The 22,490-nt window shown below is 31.8% G+C and overlaps 2 protein-coding genes and 1 pseudogene across 3 annotated transcripts; all 3 read left to right on the plus strand.

The window, feature by feature from the left end:
• Nucleotides 1–2,816, plus strand: part of LOC108754927 — a 4,068-nt pseudogene extending 1,252 nt beyond the window's left edge.
• A 5,724-nt stretch (nucleotides 2,817–8,540) lies between these two features.
• Nucleotides 8,541–10,244, plus strand: LOC108755016 (protein canopy homolog 2). Its single transcript, XM_018497721.1, has 5 exons — nucleotides 8,541–8,743; nucleotides 8,848–8,935; nucleotides 9,020–9,135; nucleotides 9,702–9,908; nucleotides 9,981–10,244. Exons 2-5 carry the CDS (start codon nucleotides 8,848–8,850, stop codon nucleotides 10,185–10,187), a joined length of 618 nt encoding a protein of 205 aa, XP_018353223.1. The 5' UTR covers nucleotides 8,541–8,743; the 3' UTR covers nucleotides 10,188–10,244.
• An 825-nt stretch (nucleotides 10,245–11,069) lies between these two features.
• Nucleotides 11,070–18,660, plus strand: LOC108755121 (EH domain-binding protein 1). Of its 2 annotated transcripts, XM_018497944.1 has the most exons (18): nucleotides 11,070–11,609; nucleotides 12,102–12,309; nucleotides 12,381–12,562; nucleotides 12,801–13,012; nucleotides 13,178–13,313; nucleotides 13,541–13,771; nucleotides 14,095–14,284; nucleotides 14,411–14,577; nucleotides 14,687–14,903; nucleotides 15,057–15,227; nucleotides 16,050–16,136; nucleotides 16,304–16,417; nucleotides 16,502–16,702; nucleotides 16,772–16,921; nucleotides 17,403–17,620; nucleotides 17,732–17,920; nucleotides 18,002–18,127; nucleotides 18,466–18,660. In XM_018497944.1, exons 1-17 carry the CDS (start codon nucleotides 11,506–11,508, stop codon nucleotides 18,081–18,083), a joined length of 2,859 nt encoding a protein of 952 aa, XP_018353446.1. In that variant the 5' UTR covers nucleotides 11,070–11,505; the 3' UTR covers nucleotides 18,084–18,127; nucleotides 18,466–18,660. The 2 variants fall into 2 exon arrangements, with proteins under 2 accessions (XP_018353446.1, XP_018353447.1); XM_018497945.1 differs by lacking the exon at nucleotides 15,057–15,227.
• Nucleotides 18,661–22,490: the final 3,830 nt, after the last annotated feature.

Genomic DNA, 22,490 nt, shown 5'->3' on the forward strand with positions numbered 1-22,490 from the left:
TCTTAACCGAATAGAAGCACGCATTCATTTTTCATAATCACAATCGTAATTTATTTCATTGTGTTTTAACATAAATAACTACATTTTGGATAATTTTGGCGTTACTCAAGATGCATCACGCGGAAACATATTCTGTTCCGCATACCTCATTTTTTAATTTCTTTTATTTAAAACATTTTCTATATTTTACTAGAAACATACCAGCGCACTATACCTCCACGTGATGTATCCTGAATAACGTAAAAAAAGTCAAAATTGTAGTTAAAACAGTATGAAATAAGTTATTATTGTAATTATAAAAAATTAATTACAATTTTTTTTTAACATAAATATAGTTATAATTTGAAAACAAATTATTTCCGGACTTATATTTATATAGCTTTTTTTCCTTTTTTTGGGATCCAAATCACTTTCCAAAGCATCGTGAGCGATTTTTTAGCCTATATACGTGTTTTTTATTAATATTCTTGTTTTATTGGCATTCTTTTATACTTGTATATTAATTATTATTTTTGTTCTTCAGAATTATAAATAATTTGGTGCGTTAATTTTTGAAAATAATTGTACTTATTAAATTATTCTACGTATTATTCTACGTATTATTCTACATATTAGCATTTTAAGATAAAAAATATTGTCAATTATGACATCTTACAGAATTTTCTTTCTTATATCTTAATATAATAAATTAATAAAAAATTATCATACATATTCGGAGCATAAATGAACAACAGGGAATATATATATAATAGTTTAAATTTCTATAGAAATTATTAGTATTTCTATAGAAATTCCTGTAGAAATTATGAATTATTTAATATTATAATGTGTTTATTTATACTTTGAATATAATGGCAGCGAATATTAATATTTATTGATAAAATGAGAAACAAAATCATATTATGTTTGTAAATTTGTATATTACAAAAAAATGTATTTTTTTGTATGTGAATTGACTTTAATGTATGTCGATTTTGACTTAATAAACGTAAAATGCATGATAAACTATTTAAAAAATTTTTTATTCAATTTTTATAAATTCATCTTTGATTAATATTTAATAAAAGATTAAGATACTTAATCAAAGCTCGAAATTATTGTACTATTCTGTTGTCATAGATTTTAATCAGTAACAATAATCATCACGCTGGATATGCCACTGTTATAAGAATAAATAATTTGCCGAAATCGATGATTCTAATTTTCTGCCGAAAGCAGAGATTTTTAAACTAACATGCATTCAGTATTTTTTATTCTTTTATATTAGATTGCTTTTATAAGCACAGAACAAATACGTACGATTACACAATATTATAGATATGATAGTAATATTTAATGTATATGTAATAAAAGACCTATAATACAAGTAGATCTCTTTATTCATATCATTTATGTTGAACATTTTTCGATCTATTTTCAATATTGTTAATAAGATTTATTCTTTGTCTTTAACGAACTAATGATCCCATATATAAATGTAATGAATAATTAAAGACGTCGAATGCAACAGTATTAATTTTCGTTCAATGAGATATTAATTGGAGCGATATGAATACGTCGCTTATTTTACATCTTTCATAAAAAAAAAAAGAAAAGAGTTGAGATACCAATAATACTGAAATGGTTGTTTTTTTAGGGCCTTGATTCACAAAAAGTCAACGTTCCAGTCATTGGCGGACATAGTGGCATCACTATTATCCCGTTGATCTCGCAGTGCACACCATCGGTTTCCTTCCTAGATAATTAGCTGAAAGCGCTTATTGAGAGGATTCAAGAGGCCGGTACCGAGATCGTTAAAGCTAAAGCAGGAACTGGATCCACAACTTTGTCCTTGGCTTTTGCTGGCGCACGATTTGGCCTTTCATTAATAAGAGCGTTGAATGGGGAAATCATCGAGTGCTGGTACGTCAAGTCGAATGTAACTGATGCCAAATACTTTTCTACGCCGATACTTCTGGGCGTAAGTAAAGACATCGAAATAAACTGCTTAACACTGCATCAATACATGCTACATTTTGAAAAGAAATGACTTCAAATAAAACATTATCTTCTCTTCATATACATGATTTGTTTTTTAATCAATATAAAAATGTATTTTTTATTATATTGTCTGTTCTTAGAATAATATGACATACAATTCAATTTTTAAGAGATATTCGAAAATTTCTTAAGAAGACTATTCCCAATAAAAATGTATAAAAGTTTTACTTTATTATGTAATTACATCATCATAAAAAAAAAGTGAAAATTTTCATTTGGAATTTATTTGAAATTTCAGAAAAATGGAATTGAGAAGAATTTGGGATTAGGTAAACTAAGCAGCTTTGAGCAGAAATTACTGGACGCCGCCATCCCGGAGCTTAAGAAAAATATTCAAAAGGGAGAAAACTTTGTGAATTGTAAAAAGTGAGATCTCTGCCGGGCCTAGCTGGATAGAGCGTGATTTGTCGAATTGCGTGTGATGAGAATTGCCGGCCTTCCTTGCACGCCTTGCAATTACGATAGATTATCGCAACAATCGAAATTTTGTAATCATGAAAAGCCCATGAATGTATCTTCCATTTCTCTTGACCTGCAGATATGCATGTTAAAAATGTAGAATTGTGGACAGATTATCGAATATTAAGATTATGTAGTATAAGTGAAATATTATTATTGAAATTGAATAGAAACTATAGAGAAAAATCATATCTGTAATAGGAACTTATGTAAAATAAGGAATAAAAAATTGAATTTTTTAAAATTGGCATATCTGCTCGAGCAACTTTTTGTATTACGATGTAGGAAAAGTTTGAATAAACGCTCTTTCGACTAAACGTAAGAAAGTTTCTTCCTCTTTTATCAGATTTTACACTTGTATTTAATATGTGATATTACTATACTCTAGTTCTGTTCATGATTGATGTTGTTCATGATTTCAAGATTGGAAAAGACGTTGGCGTGCGTTATACAGAATTTGATATGGGTATAAATTCACAGAAATGTTTAAACACTAAGATCCGCTTAGACCGAATATAAGGTTTCTTATTTAATTAATTTTATATTTGTTCTCTGTCATAAATTAAATTTAAGTTCAAATTTTCTTCGAATGAAAGTTCAACTGTATATTATGACTTTGATAATCAGATGTCATAAATTTACTTTAAAATCGATTTTTAAACAATAGACTATACAAGAAGATAAACTTAAATACGACGAAATTATAATCGATTCAATTTTCATCTTTTTCAAATTGTAAGAATTAGAAAAAGAAAATATTAAAGTTAAATCTGCATTGATAGAAATGAACATTAATCGATAGATTTATATGCGCATGACGGGAAGCCAGCGTCATCGTATGTAAACACCGAACCACAATAATATACAAGTAGACAACTTTGAAAGTACTTTGGACAGTAACGAATTCTCAAGCGTGGATACAATAATTCTCCCGTATCCGCAATTCGTACGAAAGTGTAGCACAAAATCGTGCTTTAAAATCTGATTAAATCTGATTAAATCGCGCAACTATAATAAAGAGTGCAAATAGATAGGTATTTAATTCATCGCGGGACGATTTTGTAAATAGTACACAGTGATTATCTAGATAAATATTTCATGACGAGACGCAAGCACAAACGATCGCGAAAGAAGGCTAAGTTTCTGAAGGTGCAAAAGTCTTCTCGGAAAAACATCGTCTCGGAAGCCCCACATCAGATGTTATGCGAGACCGACGACCGGACCGAGTTCGAAGTATCAGTTCGTAAATCCGTCAATGGATCTGACGATGGATTGCGAAATAATTCGGACAAAAATAAGAGGACATCGAGTGACTATAAAAAATTCGACGTCGCGCTTGAGAAAATCGGCGAACGTTTGACAGCGAATTGGCGTGAGTTCCGAAAGATCTTTGCGTATCTGCGGCAAGGAAATGGCGGGAAGACTCGCGGTGATGCCGACGGCGACGAGGTCGAAAGCAGCGAGTTCTTGTTACACAAGTACAAGAGGTTCCCCCACATCTCCATCTCGACATTGTCCCTGCCGAGCCTGCCCTCCGTGTTTTGCACATCTGCGACTTCGCCGAGGAAACTGAATCATCGGCACGAATCGAATGAATGCGAAAGATCGAAGCGAGAAACCGAAATTCCGCCGACGCCGGCGGAGTCCACGACGCCTCGCGTGATCGGATTGATGAAACGCTGTCGCCGAACGACCTTGACATTCAGAGATGATGACGAAGCCGACGAAGAAGAGGCGGCCAGGCACCGGCAATCGGCAACTCGCGCGCCGGATATCACGGAGACGGATCCGCTTTCGGAAATGAAGAAGGATGAGGAGCGGTCGCTTCTGTTAGATCTGTCCTTGTTCTATAAAATATCTCATCAAGACAGCCGCTTCCCGGAATCAACGACTGCTTCCAAACTATCTGGCCATGATTGCCGTCATAGCGACTCTCTGCAAAAAGTATACGTCGTTTATTAAAATAAAGTAGTATATAAAGTAGTGTAAAGTATTTCTCGCTTACGATGTCGTAATTCAATATATGCAGTGAGGGAAAATATAATCTTTTTTATGGAGAATTTTATGAAATTGTGCTATATATGTTATTTTCACTTGTTCAGTTCCCGATTGAAGTTGCTGCCCTTTAGGATTCAGATGTGCACTTTACTAATTTAATTTTTTTTTCTCATGATAATTCAGAATTTCTTTCTCTGTATTTTCAAATAATTAGACAGAATATCACTGGAATGGCTCTCATAATCACCAGGCACCTCAAACAACGATTCGAGACACTCCCACCCATGTATTTCAACGAAGAAACATTACCCGTATGATAATCACATGGGTGATCACTATTAGCATTTGGCTGATAAAAAAATTGCTGCATCTCGTAAATGTCGTAAGTTTCTTATATAATTTGTTTAAAATGAATATTCTTATTTCCTCACTGCAGCTATATTGAATTACAGTCAAATTGTTCTATAATGCTTAACATATTGAAATGGAACAATACAAATTCTGGAACATAACAAATTCTTTATACTTTGGTATTCTTAGTACTTGGATAAGTTTTTTAATCATAGAAATAATTTTATAAATAAATAATTACACAATTTTTAATTACACATATATGTCTGTACGTAAATATTTTTTTATTACTTATATATAAATATGTTACTTGTAACATCTGTCTATTTTAAGTAAAATTGATAATCAATTTTTTTTTACAGGGTTACAAAAAACTGCAACAGAAACTAATCGTTCCTTCTTCGGTGGAAACAATGCGTTCCGAAAAGGAAACGCTGCACATAATGTCGAAAAGGATGACGCGACTTTCGGAAGATGTCAAACAGGTAAGATTACTTTCAAATTCATTATTTGGTTCTACACCGTGAGACTAAATTTAAAATGTTCAAATTATATTCTTATTTCTTTACGAATTTTTGAAAAAAATGTGTGATAAATATTTTGTATATTAAAAAATCTATATATTTTGATATTACGTATATCTTTTTGATCCATCGTAGATGCGAATAAACACCGAAACCATTCTTAATGCTCTGACAACCAAAATGAATATCTTTCGCGAAACTATAAAAATGACGGAAGATAATATGGCAATGCTTTTGGAGCTTGAAAAGAAATTACGTGAAACGCTACAGGAAATTCGACTGAAATCTTCGCAACAGGACCCCTTACCTTTTTCGTGTTCTTTTTCTCGTTCACCTCCATCTCCTTCTTTTTCTCCATCTCCTCCTTCTCTTTCTCCTTCTCCTACTCCTCCTCCTTTTCCTCTTCCTCCTCTCCTCCATCGCCGCTACCGTTGATACCCTCCTCAAAATTTCTTCCACCTCCTCCACTTCCTCCACCTCCACATTCAAAATTTTGAAATGCAGTTTTTCAATCCAAATTAGGAAATGCAGTTTTTCAATCCAATTGCATCCAATTGGATTGAAATCTAATTTAAATCTAATTAAATCCAATTAAATCCAATTAAACCCAAAAAAAAGTATTCGCTATTTAAAATACGTATTCGGATTAGAAAAAATTTTAATCTATTTTAATCCATTCTCGTTTGCTGGGAGAAACAAAAGAACATAGATCAATTATTTTTACATTACAACTTTTTTTAATTGGATTAAGACGAAAAATTTCCTGCTTATAATTTCGAATAATTTAAGCAGCATTTATGGTTCATTTTTAAATGAAAATTTTTTTTATTTAATTAGATTGAAAAACTGCATTTCATATTCAGAGTAGTAAATTGAGCAGTATGCGTTGCACAGAAACTGCTGATATTATTTTTAAATTTAAATAAATTAAAAAAATTGTAATTTCTATTCACAATTCTGAATTGAATAGTATTCAACTGAAGTAGTGGTTATTTAATTCTCCTTTAAAATATTATATGATTCCCTATTCTTAAGCCTTTAGATTTTTATTTGTGAGAGCACTGAAAATCCTCAGTTTATGAAGTTCCAATCACCAATGAACATGCTACGCCAACGCATCTTTGATGCTTATAACACGATTCGCAATTGACTTGGGATTTTTGAAAAAGTGCGACAGTTCATGATTTAACCTATCGAAGCGTATATATTAAATTGAATGGGAGACATTTTGAACATTTGTTATAATTAAAAATTGAAAATAAATAACATTAAATAATAATAATAAACGTTATTTTAATTGTTCCCTATAATAAACATTTTGAATTGTATTAATCTTAATAACAATGAGTTTGCAGACATATGTTCATATGAACTTTTTTTCATATTTTAGTGTGAAAAGTTCGGTCTAAAGTTTGTTATCTTATTTTAGTTACACCCTGTACAACTAAAATTTTTTGTCTTGAGAAATATTGCATTCGCGATCGATGATCAATACAGCGAGTCAATAATAATGGATGCTTTTACTTTGAATAATGAGAATTTTTCGACATCTTTACGGGAGTTTGAGTCCTTGTGAATATTGAAGTAATTAAGAGTTAAAAACTGATAATATTGTACTAATTTTATGATTTATTAGTTTAGTAGATGTATTTATGCATTTAGAACTCAATAATACTCGATTTTTCTTTAAAATTATAATTTCAGTGTTATAGTCAAAGTTTGATTATTAACAGAGAGATTAATAACTGCAGAGAAAAAATTGTAATTTTTCTGCAATATATAAGATATTATACAAGTATGCATATTTATTTATGGAACATTTATGTAAAAAATCATGAATTTAGCAATGTATAAGTCAAATATTTATGTTAATAATAGTAAATTTATATCAATTGTCGATAATATCAGCATTCTTCAATTATTTCCGGGCCCTTGGGGCCCTTTTTATAGCTGAAAATTTGCCCAGGGTTGATGGTCTTTAATAGTATCTCGTCAGTGTCCCGAGGTAGGGCTGGTTGTTCCACCTTTTGGTAAATTCACCGACGAGATACTATTAAAGACTGTCAACCCTGGGCAAATTTTCGGCGATATAAAAAGGTCCCGGAGGTAATTGAAGAACGCTGACATTATCGACAATTGATATAAATTTGCTATTAACATAAATATTTGGCTCATGCATTATTAAATTCATGATTTTTTTATTACATAAATGTTCCATAAATAAATATGCATACTTGTAGAGCTATAATATCTTATATATTGCAGTAAAATTACGATTTTTTTTTGCAGTTATCATCTCTGTTAATAATAAAACTTTAACGATAACACTAAAATCACAATTTTAAAGAAAAATCGAGTATTATTGAGTTCTAAATGCCTAAATACGTCTACTAATAAAACATAATACATAAAACATAATACGTAAACTAATAAATAATAATAATCATAAAATTAGTACACTATTATCAGTTTTTAACTCTTAATTACTTTAATATTCATAAGGACGCGAATTTCCTAAATTCGTAAAGATGTCGGTCTCTAATAGTATCTCATCGGTATTCCACCTTTTGATAGATTTTATCTGTTGGATAAGTAGCAAAATTACCCAATCACGTGCATGGATTACCAGATTTACCTCACAGGTAAAATTTACCAAAAGGTGGAACAATCGGCCCTTAATGACATGTTTCTGCATATGAATCTCATTTGAAAATCGAGATAGACAACACAAAGCTGTTCAACAAAAGAAGTCACGAAATGATTAGCGATAATTATTCGATAGACGAATTAATAGAATAAAAAAAATTATCCATTTTTGTGTGCCACATTATATATTATTCTTTCTTTACAAGAATAACGTACGCTTCTTGCATTTTTTTTTCAAACAGTGTTCAACAATTACGAGGGCTCGATATAACTCGATTCTCAAGAATCGATTCATTTTTCAGAAAACGAGTCCATTAATTATATAGAAGTGAGATTGAGGTAAGGTTAAGTTGTATATCTGTCAGCACTTTGAAATATCGTTTTTTTGTATCTTTGTATAATAATAATATTAATAAATATTGTCTACAATATTAATAGGATTGAATTGCAAGTATTATATTTATTATTTCAATTATTTTGATGAAAAAGTGATTTTTAATAAAACCATTTAAAGTTGAACAGTTGGCATTACCGGAATTACACGTTGCGAACTGTCATTCGTTTATACAAAAATTACGATATAAATATTTTACACATCATCAAACGCGAGACTAGAAGATGTACATTACACTTGTCGCGTGCTGTGGTAAAAGTTTTAGATATATTATTGTGGAAAAAATATAACTAAACAATTATTGTAACCTGTTCAATTCTCCATCCACAAGGTAAGATATTCTATTTGGAATTCTTTGTGTAAGAAAAGTTAACGTAGCATAAGCATATTCACTTCTCGTAAAGGATTTCATACAATTAGAATTTACATTTACAGATGAGAACTTTACTATTTTTGGGTCTATTTTGTATAATTGTTGCAGTGGAACCTAAAGAGGTCGATCTAAAGCATTTGAAATGTTTAGGTGAAAATCAATGTTAATCTCTATGATAATTCTATTTTAACAATAATCATAAATTATGATAAGAATAATTTTTATATCTTACAGTTTGTAGGGCAGCTATGAATGAATTGGAAAACGAGGTTCTCAAAGCTAATCCAAATAAATTAGTTAATGTAGGTAATTTTAGAATGGATGCTGATGGGAATACTATATATAAAAAGGTAAAAAGATGACAAAAAAATGTCAAGAAAAGATAGATCATTAGTATTAAATTTATAAAGAATATTTTTGCTGCTTTTATAAACTTATAAACCTAGCAAACGAGAATGGATTGAAATATTTTTCTATCCGAATGCGTATTTTAAATAGTGAATACTTTTTTTGGATTTAATTGGATTCAATTGGATTTAATTAGATCCAATTTGATGTAATTGGATTGAAAAACTGCATTTTCTATTCAAAATTTTGAATTGAATAGTATTCACAATGCAGAGAAAAAGCTAATATTATTTTTAGATTGAAGGCATACAGATATGCTCCATGCAATTCCTATAAATGAATAAAAATGCATTCAAGATTGAAAAGCATTCATTTTAACATTCGTGAATCAATGTTTCTGAAAATCTGAATCCAATTTCTATTCAATCCATTCTCGTTTGCTGGGAATCCATTCCCTAGTTTCATATGTTCAATTTTCCTACACAACAAAGTTCTCCTCTGAATATCTTTTGGAGAATTGTGTTGTATAAGTTTTTAATTTTTTAAAATTCGATATTTATTATTTTAGGTGCCGTTAGGTCGATCTGAAACACATATTTCGATTTTGCTGGACAATATTTGTGAAAAACTGTCGGATTACGTAAGAGCAACGAGGAAGTCTGATAATCAATTAATGATCTTTAATCTTATGTCTCCATCGGGTGGTATGAATCCTATTATGAGCGAAGTAGATATAATTCAAGATAGTGATTTAAATAAGAGCCTCGAGCATTATGTGAGTGCTGTTTATTACATTTTATATTTGCTAAAAGTGCTTTTGTCATTAATTTGAGTTAATCGTTTTCAGTGCAGCGCTGTAGTGGAAGAATTTGAAGAAGATATAGTGTCATTGTACGTTAACGGCACACCCAATAAGAAAAAAGAACTTTGCACAAAGATCTCAAACATTTGCAATGAAAATTATGTCGATGAGGAAGACGACGATTATAGTGATAATGAAGTAGATAACGATAATTATGATTCAAGTTTTGACATAGACAGAGACGAATTGTAAATGCATTTGAAATAATTTTTACAGAAATATTATTTATATGCATAAGAGTAAAAAGAACCAGAAATAGTTGAAATAAATATTATATAAATATAAATATCTATTTTTATTTAAAAAATTCTATAAATAATAAATTTTTTTTTCAAATCTTTCGCATTATACGATACAATTAGTTATTTAATATTTTATACTTATCTCAAATGTTAATTAAACGCTATTTGCTATGTGAAATATGCAGCAGTGTAAAAGCGTTGCAAAGATTATTAAGTAGATTTTTTATATTTTTAAAAATATTTATAATAATAGCTATATATAACATGTTATATAAAAATTTATTATGAGTAAAATAGAAGAATTAAATAATTTCGAAATATCGATAATTCTATCATTATCTCGTTCGTTTCCATGGTCTACTCTTCTAATCAAATTTTTTCTGCCTCTCACTTTCACCGCAATGGCTGCGTTCAGCAGAGAAAAACAAATTTGCAAGATTGTTATGAAATTCTTTAATATGATTGGTTATACATTTAGATCTAGCAAGGAATTACCGGCAAGAATCAATAATATTAAAGAATTTTACAATTGCAAGATAACTTTTTTTTGCTGAACGCAGTCAATGTTTTCTAACGGAACGTGTTTTAGCGCGTAAAAATTTGTTAAAGCCACGCGGGTTTCTATAAGACCGACAAATGCGAATCTCGAAGAGATAGACCTGACAGACAACGCTAACGACGGTCTCCACTTTTCCAAGAGAGAAGCTCGTCAGTCGCCGTCAGTATTCGAGTATTTCGTGTCTCTCACGCTTGACTTCTCATCCAAAGGGGCCGCGATTTAGAAGCGATCCGGCTAGAGTGAGAACCAGTGAGAACTTTCGTAAGTCCGAGGTCAGCTCGTCAGCTGTCTTGCCGTATTTCGACTTTCGACGCGTGTGCGTGCGAGCGTGCATGCGTGTGCGTATGACGTACGCGCGTGGCAATGACAGTCGGTTCGTTCCGGGAACGTTGAGAGCGCGTGCGAACCGTGGTGAACCGTGGTGAGCCGAGAGGAAGACTCATCCGTCCGTCCGTCCGAACATATGATCGTAGCCCCGCCGAGGGCGCGCGTCGTCGGTTTTTCCGGGAAGCGTGATCGTTCGCCTTCCGTACCCCGCCGCGGCCGACCTTAGTCCACGATCCGATCGCGCGTGCGACTCGCGGTCCTCGCGGAAATGACAAAGCGCGCCCCGCTCGCGCGTCAGCACTGAAGAAGAGAATTCGTTCGCGGACGGATAAATCCCGAACGAAGAAGTCCCGAGCGAAAGAAGCGGAGCGCGGCTGCAAACATGAGTTCCGTCTGGAAACGCTTGCAACGGGTGAACAAGAGAGCGGCCAAGTTTCAGTTCACCGTTTCTTACCACGAGGTCACGTTGGAGACAACGACAAAGTGGTGAGTGACGCCGATTCATTCCTGGCTGAGCGAAAGCTTCCTTTCGCCGCGGCTTTCTCAAGTGTTCTGAAATCTGTCGTTCGAACAGGAACTAACACCAATATCTTTTCGTCTATACGAAAATCTCTACGTAACTGTCGTCTGCTCTGAAAAGGAGCAGTTGTTGTGTTTTACAAGAAAGTGATGGATATTTTTTTTTCTCTTGGAATAAAAATATTTTGAAAAACGAAATTAAGTGATATATATGTAAATTTAAATTAGTGTCTTGCGTTTAGATTTTTATACACTATGCATTGTGTTTTAGAAAATATGTTTATATTTATGGCACTTTAGATTATGATATCTTTTAATTATATGTGCACATTTTGAAAAAATATGTATGTGAGATAACTGTAATTTGCAAGATTAAAAACATAATTTTGTAAAGTTATTATATTAGGATATAAGTGTTCTAGCAGAGAGTAGATATACAAAGATAATAACATTTTCTAGGAAGCCAAACAAATTGAGCGTTGTTTGGACAAGACGTAGCAGAAGAGTCAGTTCAGAACCTTTAGACTGGGAGCCATGTTTGAGTGATCCTTTGAAGGGTGTCATTAGCTGGGCAGTTCCTGACAATCATACAGTTTCCGTGACACTGTTTAAAGATCCACGGACACATGAGCTGGAAGATAAAGATTGGACATTTGTTATCGAAGATGTGAGTATAGCATATACACTGATACACTCGCAGAAGGACGTAGCACAATGGTATATTCTACTCTCGAACAGGTGTCGTCGACGGGAAAGAGACGTCATGTGGCTGCCACTAATATAAATATGAAAAAATATGCAACTTTAGAATCTAGTCAGCAACAACTCAAATTGGACTTGAAGCCAACTTCTAAAAAGATTGTTAGCGCTACGCTAGAATGTACTTTGTCATGTGTATTTCTACGAGAGGGCAAGGCAACGTAAGTGTGCAGTTTAATTTCATTGACATACTGCTAATTAATTTCATAAGCTAGATAATAACACTTGTCCTTTATGTAAATGTATTTTAAATAGGATAAACATTAAATAATGCAATAGCAGCATGCTGAATCTGTCAATAGATTATTTTAATCTGAAGATGTTATTGAAGTGTGCCATTTCATTATATTGGATTTGTTGATAAATACTTATTGAATAAAATTGTCTTTATTTTTCTAGGGATGAAGATATGCAAAGTATGGCTAGTTTAATGTCGGTTAATAATAACAGCGACATTGCGCCATTAGATGATTTTGATAATGAAGATATACCTGAAGATGTTGAGGAAGTGTCGGTAAAAAATTTGGACGAGTTTTTAGATATCTCTGCTCAACTTGATCTAATGACGAACAGTCTTACTGAAAGTGAATTACCCAGTACTCCTATAAGTGGTGAGTGTTGATCCTTGCTTTTTATTGAAACTGTGTCCATAAGTATATGTATCGAATATAAAATATGTAATTGCTGTCTTAATTCTCTAACTTGTTGCTTTATTAATTTTATTATAATTTATGGAATTAAATTTACTAATAGAATATATAATGTGTATACAATAGTGGCAAGTTTATCAAAGGATGATACAACTCCTGTAAATGATGGCGAGCATTTTATACGCGACATTAGTCTAACAGGAATTGGAGACTCTCTAAAGGAAAAATCACCCGTAAAAGACAATGTTGCCGTTGAAAATGAGTATGTATGAGTATAATTACAGTATTATATTTTACAAAATAGCGTACGTGTGTGAAATACGATATTAGAATGACATAATTGGTACAATAACTTTATTGTTTTCACAAATAGTTACTATGCAAAAAGTTAGTTATTTTTTTATTTCTAAGAAACACAAGAATGATTACTTTGTTACTATTCTATATAATGTAGTAAATAATATAATTGCGAATTCAATATCTTTGTAGCAAAAACATTGAACACAGCACATTGAGATTGCCGCTGCAACCATTGGATCTTAAAAAGAATGACGCAAATGTTCCAAGACTGAAAGAGGTCACTCCCGGCCAAGATCTATTGGAATGGTGTAAAGAAGTTACAAAGAATTATCCCGGTGTCAAAGTCACTAATCTGACGACATCTTGGAGAAACGGAATGGCGTTTTGTGCAATTATTCGTCATTTCAGACCTGATCTGATGTAAGTGCTCTTACAAGGTTGATCGAATGACGTAATATACTAAAGTGTTTCATTCTTCGCGCTACTTTTTTTGGAAATAAAATGTCAATAGGCGATCATTCTTGGCGATATGCCAGTTATTTTATTCGCGTATTCCATTAATAAACATTTTGAAATCGCCATTGTCTTACGTCGAACCAACTCGTGCCAACACTTTGACGATTATTTTTGATACTGGAAAGGTCGACGCATTTGTGTATTTATAGCCGCATATGCAACAAATGTTTGATTGCGAGTTTCCTGATCAAATTGAATAATATAATATACGAAATAAAAACTTACAGAGACATCGATTCTCTATTGCCGCACGATGTAAAAGGCAACTGTAAGAAAGCGTTCGACGCGGGTGAAATTCTGGGCATACCCAGAGTTATTGAACCGGCTGACATGGATATATTAACGGTACCTGATAAATTAGCTGTGATGACTTATTTATATCAATTGAGAGCGCATTTTACCGGCCACGAATTAGAGGTATTTCAACGAAATTTTTTTTATGTAATGGCTTTATCCAATTATTGTAGTTATTTTTTTCTTTTTGCACATAATATTACAGATAGCATATAATTAATAATATATTACCGTTTTACCAAAATTTAGGTACATCAAATAGGTAAAACAACGGACGAGTCCTCTTACATGATCGGCAGATTTAATACGGACAACAACACTGACGTGAGTGTTCAACTATTTGGTCAAGAGATTATTAATTTACGGAAGAAGGAACAGATCGAGCAAAAAAACAATAAAGCGGAAAATAACAGACGGTAAATATATTCTCAATGACATTGTAATCTATCAAATTACCAATCCAAAGTACATTTCTACAACAATTTATCAAAAGCACAGATTAGAAATTGTGATTCACTGTCGTAGGTCGAATCCGTTTGATAACAAGAAGGATGACATCGATTCGTTAAAAAACAAGCTGCATTTGAGCCTGAACATCGACAATCAGGATCACGATCAATGCAACAAAGACAAATCGCCATCCAGCGTGAAGGAGGTCAAGGACATTATATTAGCCAGCTCAAAGAGCATTCTGGGCAAGGTGTTATCGCCGACCAAAGAAAAATACTCGTCGAGAGAGAAGGTACGTAGAGACTACACGGACTGAGTTCGAGTCAATTTCGACGTTGCAATTATTCCCGAGAATTGTCTAGAGTAACGTCGCGTATAATATCCGACGGAATTTGCGCGCAAATTTTTTTTCGTTGTGAGGAAATGAAATACCAATTTACCGCAGAGTAAGTCTCCGCCGAGAGTGCAACAAGCGCAGCAACGTCCGATACTTATGACACGCCGACAATTAACCGATCCGTTCGGCTCCGACGACGAAGAGGAGAACATACAGATAATCGATGACAAATGGTCGCAATCGATCTCGCTTACCAAATCGCAAAGTCCGGTCCGTGATGTCAGTATATACGAGATTGCGCAGACTGTCGCTTTTTATGCATTTCTTCTGTTATACCTATCGCTGCATTAACAATAAATCCATAACGCGCACTGTTACATTCTCCTTCTGTTGTTTCTTTCCATCGGCGAATTATATCAAAATGCATTGTCTCAAGGTCTGTTCTTTTACTTTTCAATTGTCATAAGCGAACAGATTGCGCTTTGTGACGGCAGGAATTACGCCTACATAATACACACATATAATTGCATGTAAATATGCATGAGAATTCGCGCATAATAATTCCGCAATGCACGTGTAGATTTATACGGGCTGTTTCATAAGCTTTTGCTTTAAAATTTCTTTAGCGTATATTTAATTTAATTTTTCAATAAATTGTAATGTGTTCATAACTTTTTAAATTATCAATATATTTGAAAATTCTAAAAAAAAAGTATCTCTAAGAGATCTCATAAAACCTTGCACTTCTATAACAGAGTGTCAAATAATAATATCAGGAAAAGTCATAACTTATTTCAGTAATATTTAGTTGTTTTTTTTTTGCGGATTTTACACTTTTTTCTTATAACGCGTTTCTAGGAATAAAAAAATTATTATATATGTGATAATATCTCTCTCTAATTACAAACAACTTGTAAATTTGATAATTTTATATGACATAATTATATATTGTTGGTTTAATAATCTTTATTTATTTTTACCATGACATTTTTTTACCGCGAAAATACTGGTCTGAATACTGGTCGTATATTTATAAAGAAGCTTTGCAACAATGTTATGACATAATAAGGCTGTAAACGTATATAGGACGATCTTTTGTAGGACTCGGTAAACTCTGACGATAGAGGAAGTCGAGGTAGTTCCGAATGCCAAGGTGCATCGCCGCCGTATGGAGAACAACGGTCACATGTAATTAACAATATATTTGCTGTTAATATTATGTCGCTTTTAATGTTATATCATATCAATGTACCCCAGCAGCAATGAAACTAAAGTCATTCAAAATAAATGAAAATTTTATGAATACTCAATTGTTGCACTAATCGTTCATGTTTCTTATTTTTTTTTTGTATTAGCCGTTAGTTAGTCGACACGATGAATTGCGAGAGCGAGCGAGACAACTCTTGGAACAAGCTAGGAATCAAACGAAGCCATCCGGATTTGTTTCTGCTGCTATCAGTCCCGTTGAGGTTTTGCAATTTTATTTACATTAAAGAATTAATCGAGTATTTCTCAAGGAATGAGCATCTATATGTATGTAATATATTTTGTAGACACAGAATGATGACGAGAGACAACAGAACTTGCGAGAAAGGGCGAGACGCTTGATTGCGGAAGTTAAAATGGGCGTCGCTGTGACTCCAAGTCAGTTAAATGATGATAACAATAGTGACAGACGATCGATAGACGATCAGAATAATAGTCCTAGACGCAGCATTACGCCATCGACACCTAGTGATCGAATCAGTATAAAGGTATTGCGATATAATTTACTTTTTTACACAATTATGTAATAAAACGATAAATTATAACTAATTTTTTAGTCTGAGTACAATGGAAATATACTGGGAAATTCAAGTATGATAGATGGAGAAAAGAAAACTGGCTCTCCTTTATATTCCTTCTCCAAAATTATTGAAAGAATCTCGCCCGATAAAGGAAGTCCCGATAGAACTCCGTATACACTTCGCGGGGTATGTTAACTTGCATTATTAATTTAATTTCGTTGGATATTCTATTAATTTTATTATATTTGCATTGCAATTTTACTAGGAAGTGAATATTATTAATTTAATTTTAATATAAAGAAAGAAACGCATGGAATGCAAGAGATCCGGGTTTGACTCCCGGCTGAGGCAATATTTTTCGCAATAAGTTTATTACAATTTTTTAAGATTTGAGAAATTTGGGGGGGATTATTAATATTTCAGATTAATTGCGTTGAAAATCCGACAATCATATCGGCACGTAATTATCATATTTGAAATTAATTTATTTAATTGAATATGTAATATATAGTAGTTCAACATCTTAACATTCAGACCGTAGTGGCGCTTCGTATCATCTTTGTAATGTATTTTAATATAAACGGTCTTATTTCCAATCATATAAAGAAAAAAATTGTAAAACAAAAGTATTTTATAATGACGATTTATTTTTAATTCAATGTTCTAGTTGGGTAAAGACATGACATCGTATATTCAAAATGAGCTTGAAGCACTTGAAAGAGAGCAAAATCAGATTGACATACAAGCTGGCAAGCTTGAAAAGCAATTGAGAGCAGCCATGGAAAGCGATAACGAAGAAGAAACGGAAAGACTGATGGCTCTATGGTTTACTCTTGTTAACAAAAAAAATGCTCTCTTAAGAAGACAAATGCAACTAAACATACTGTAAATGATTTATTAATTCAAACATGTTATTATGTATTTTTAATTTTGATTAAAAATGGGATAGGATGATATTACAATTAATCTTAATTGAGAGGAATTTTTTATCTTTAGGGAGAAAGAAGACGATTTAGAGCGAAGATTTGAGCTTTTGAATCACGAATTAAGAAGCATTCTTGCAGTGGAAGATTGGCAAAAAACACCAGAGCAAAAAATGCGTGAAAATTTATTGTTGGAGGAATTAGTATCTATTGTAAACAAAAGGGATGAGTTGGTGCATCATCTCGATACACAAGAGAGAGCGTAAGTGTATAACAAATAGATATCTTGCGCGCTATTATTTGTCTAAAATTATTAAATTTTTCTTTTCCGAATAATCTTTAGCATTGAAGATGATGACGAAATAGAGCGTGATTTATCTCGCGCTGGACTAGCTCAACGAAATAAAAATTGCGTTGTGCAATGAGGAGTTAATTATTTATCATGTTTTTTCTCAGAATTATTGTGAAGGTAAATTATTTATATTATATAGCATGTTTTGAAAAATGGAAAAATGAATAATTAATACAATCCAATTTATTATTTGCATGAGATTTTCATTCACGTTATTTTTTCATTAATTCTAATTTATTTCGTTAAATAAATTTTAAATTAAATCTTTTTTATTATCTCTGTTTGTTAAATTTCCTATTTTTATTAATAAACTTTCTGATCAAAACAGATTAGCAGGTAATTGTTAATAAAGACAATTTATATTAAGCTTTTTCTTATTTATGTATCGTTTTCTATTTCTCAAAAATTTTTTTATAAGAAGTAATATTCAAAAGTACGATTTTTTACATTTACAGGCATGATCCATGTTGCTGTGGAGTTGTCAAAAAGTCGGCAAAATTAGATGTTGAAGAGTCAAGTGTGAACTTTCATGGTTTACAAACAGGTTATTTTTGGAGACTTATTTTTTATTATGCATTGTAGATTAATTCATCAAAAGATAGATCAAACAAATTTTTCCATTTCTTTTGTTTTTAATATAAGTTCGTCGATTCACGATGAAAGAAAAAACGTAATTAAATTTAGACACTGTCGAATTATTAGATATAAATAGTTAAATGATTTTTTGTATTGAGCATAATATCGATTATGTAATGTAAGCATTTTATGCTTCAAGTGAAATGTTGCGCGTTAATAGTTGCGAATGTGTGCAAGTATATGACATGATATGTAACTATGGAATACGGAATCGTGTAAAACAGTTTACGAATCAGTAAGTAGATGAAAAGAGGTATAATTTTTCTTCCTCGAATAAAATAAAAGTGAACGCAAATGCAAAGAAGCTCGAAAAAAATGCAAATTAGTGATAAAAATATATTTTAGCAAGATTCAAGATCTAATTACGGAATCTATTTAGTGTTATATATTTTAAAAGATTTTGTTTATACATATATAAATTAGTATCTGGTTCAAGAAAGTATAAATTGAATGCAGTTCTTTCATACGAGTGAATTTTAGATATTTGATTTATGTGAAAAATTATTATGAGACTTAATTGCTAAGAGATTTAATATTGGAAAGCCAAAGAAAGTTAAAGCAAGTTGTTACGCAAGAACATGTGAGAGACACGTGAAGAGTAATTTAGTAAATTTATTTCGTGTTTATCGATCCAAATCGATTCACGGAAAATTAATTGTGAAACTATTGCGGAAAGTGGAACGCATGGCTATAGTTTTCGTATTTGCATCAGTTGTTCTCATCGAGCATTCGCATGTACTCTATTTGTGCCATACGAACGAATTGATATACTTTTTGCATCCTATTTGACGAGTTTGTACAAATGCGTTAAAAACAAATTCGCTAATCTTATTGACGGTATGAGATTTTTAAAGAAACCGTAGTAAGATTAATTTTTACTAAGACTAATTCTTATATGTGGTAATGTATAACTGCGTGTAATAAGAATATTATGTTGACTATAACTTTTGATAACAAAATGGTGCATTATATTTAAATGTTTTGGCTAACAACATATAAAGAAAAAAAATAAATAAATTCTTGATAAATTCGCTCAAAAAATTTTCGGCTTAACGGATCTCGAGGGCAAGAAATTATAATGAATGTTTATTACATTCGTTGTTCCATTTGGAACGTTTTAAATGGCAGAATAAATAATTATCGTCTTTTTATAACTGCTACAGATATGAAATTATTGACACATATTGTGACAAAAAGTACATTTTTTAGTACAATTGCTTCGTAAAACAGAATACAAAGTAGCATTTACCTGCTGAAAGCAATATATAAGATATAGATATATACATTTACTTCCCATAATACAAAACAAAGTTATTTCTTAACTCTTTGTTTCATTGTGATTTTATCGGGTGAAATTACAAATTTAACATTTAGATAATGAAAAGTACTCTAATTTTATATTGAAAATATCGTTTTACTTTATTAAATATTTGTAGCAAAAATTTTCAAAATTTATAATTTTTGATGAAATTTATGAAATAAAGAGTTAAAAATAGAACATGTGGAAATTAGTTGTTTTACGTATGTTACGCTTGACAATCACAATGAATGTCCAATTTTTTTAACACCGAACAAAGAATTAGAAGACATCTGTTTCAACGTTATTATAACTATAATTTATGCAACATAAGCTTCAAAAATTAAACATATGTTGTCTCTATGTTAATCTTCGTTTAAATAAATTGTGAATTTTGTGAACATTAATACGTACTAACACAAACTATTTATAATTATTATTGAATTGTATTACATTGTATGCATCGAAGACTGTATTATAATTTACAATGTATGCATCGAAGACTGCGTGAATTCTTGAAATATTGGAACATCAATACAGTTGGGGATAGAATGACAATTAATTCGGACACACGCGCGCGCGCGCGCACACACACACACACACACACACACATGTTTCAAACAAACCATGTAAAATTGCCCTCCTGGAAACATATATAATTATCGGAACGCGCGATTAAAGTTTATGAGAACATTGGAGAATTATTTCCTCTCTCTTAATATGATAATATATATCTGTAATTAAATCGAGTACAGCACTTCAACAATTTTATATTTTTACTTTTAACTTTGCTTCTCATTTTTATTTTAGTTCTCGCAAGAAATCCGTTAAGCTAGAAAATAGAATATTGCTGAAGTTGGTCCTTAGCAAAAGAGGAAATAGTTCTTGAAATATATTATTCGAATATTGAGAAACAACAGATATTCTAAGCTACAAAGTGTGATCTCTGCCCTGTTAGACCGAATGAATCGCTCATTACACGATCTCATTATGAAGTTCAATGTATTCTAAAATCTAAATAGGCAATTATAAACTACACTGGGTAACAAAATTAACGCAACACCTGTTCACTTTGCAAAAATAGGCAAATTTCAAGATACAATAATTTCGTCAAAAATTGTCATATCGGGAAGCATTTAAAAAAGCATTTTACAGATAGAAACCTCTACTTTTCGGATCGCTACTTAAAAAAACGGTCTCATGGAGATTTCATGAAGTTACACAAACATAAATGAAGATATATCGGATTTCAAAATTTTTTATGAAATTTGCGAAGTTCCACGGAATGGAATAAAAATTGTATACAAATGCGATTGACATCATTCGAAAGAGCGAATCTTTACCTTTAATTTGCTTTTTTACGAAGCTCCGTACGATTTTTTTTCATCGAGTTATTCAACGTTGAAGCAAAAATGAGGTAAAGATTCGCTCTTTCGAATGATGTAAATCGCATTTGTATACAATTTTTATTCCATTCCGTGGAACTTCGCAAATTTCATAAAAAATTTTGAAATCCGATATATCTTCATTTATGTTTGTGTAACTTCATGAAATCTCCATGAGACCGTTTTTTTAAGTAGCGATCCGAAAAGTAGAGGTTTCTATCTGTAAAATGCTTTTTTAAATGCTTCCCGATATGACAATTTTTGACGAAATTATTGTATCTTGAAATTTGCCTATTTTTGCAAAGTGAACAGGTGTTGCGTTAATTTTGTTACCCAGTGTAGTTTATAATTGCCTATTTAGATTTTAGAATACATTGAACTTCATAATGAGATCGTGTAATGAGCGATTCATTCGGTCTAACAGGGCAGAGATCACACTTTGTAGCTTAGAATATCTGTTGTTTCTCAATATTCGAATAATATATTTCAAGAACTATTTCCTCTTTTGCTAAGGACCAACTTCAGCAATATTCTATTTTCTAGCTTAACGGATTTCTTGCGAGAACTAAAATAAAAATGAGAAGCAAAGTTAAAAGTAAAAATATAAAATTGTTGAAGTGCTGTACTCGATTTAATTACAGATATATATTATCATATTAAGAGAGAGGAAATAATTCTCCAATGTTCTCATAAACTTTAATCGCGCGTTCCGATAATTATATATGTTTCCAGGAGGGCAATTTTACATGGTTTGTTTGAAACATGTGTGTGTGTGTGTGTGTGTGTGTGCGCGCGCGCGCGCGTGTGTCCGAATTAATTGTCATTCTATCCCCAACTGTATTGATGTTCCAATATTTCAAGAATTCACGCAGTCTTCGATGCATACATTGTAAATTATAATACAGTCTTCGATGCATACAATGTAATACAATTCAATAATAATTATAAATAGTTTGTGTTAGTACGTATTAATGTTCACAAAATTCACAATTTATTTAAACGAAGATTAACATAGAGACAACATATGTTTAATTTTTGAAGCTTATGTTGCATAAATTATAGTTATAATAACGTTGAAACAGATGTCTTCTAATTCTTTGTTCGGTGTTAAAAAAATTGGACATTCATTGTGATTGTCAAGCGTAACATACGTAAAACAACT

The sequence above is a fragment of the Trachymyrmex septentrionalis genome, unplaced genomic scaffold, assembly GCF_001594115.1.
Source record: "Trachymyrmex septentrionalis isolate Tsep2-gDNA-1 unplaced genomic scaffold, Tsep1.0 scaffold83, whole genome shotgun sequence".
NCBI classification, from domain to species: domain Eukaryota; kingdom Metazoa; phylum Arthropoda; class Insecta; order Hymenoptera; family Formicidae; genus Trachymyrmex; species Trachymyrmex septentrionalis.

Excerpts from the sequence above, each read along its gene's own strand:
- LOC108755121 (XM_018497944.1), top strand. The coding sequence starts at position 11,506 with ATGAGTTCCGTCTGGAAACGCTTGCAACGGGTGAACAAGAGAGCGGCC. Across the intron at positions 11,610-12,101 it reads TTGGAGACAACGACAAAGTG|GAAGCCAAACAAATTGAGCG; the intron begins GTGAGTGACGCC and ends AACATTTTCTAG. Across the intron at positions 16,703-16,771 it reads GTGATCGAATCAGTATAAAG|TCTGAGTACAATGGAAATAT; the intron begins GTATTGCGATAT and ends CTAATTTTTTAG.
- LOC108755016 (XM_018497721.1), top strand. The coding sequence starts at position 8,848 with ATGAGAACTTTACTATTTTTGGGTCTATTTTGTATAATTGTTGCAGTG. Across the intron at positions 8,936-9,019 it reads AAAGCATTTGAAATGTTTAG|TTTGTAGGGCAGCTATGAAT; the intron begins GTGAAAATCAAT and ends TATATCTTACAG. Across the intron at positions 9,136-9,701 it reads GGAATACTATATATAAAAAG|GTGCCGTTAGGTCGATCTGA; the intron begins GTAAAAAGATGA and ends TTATTATTTTAG.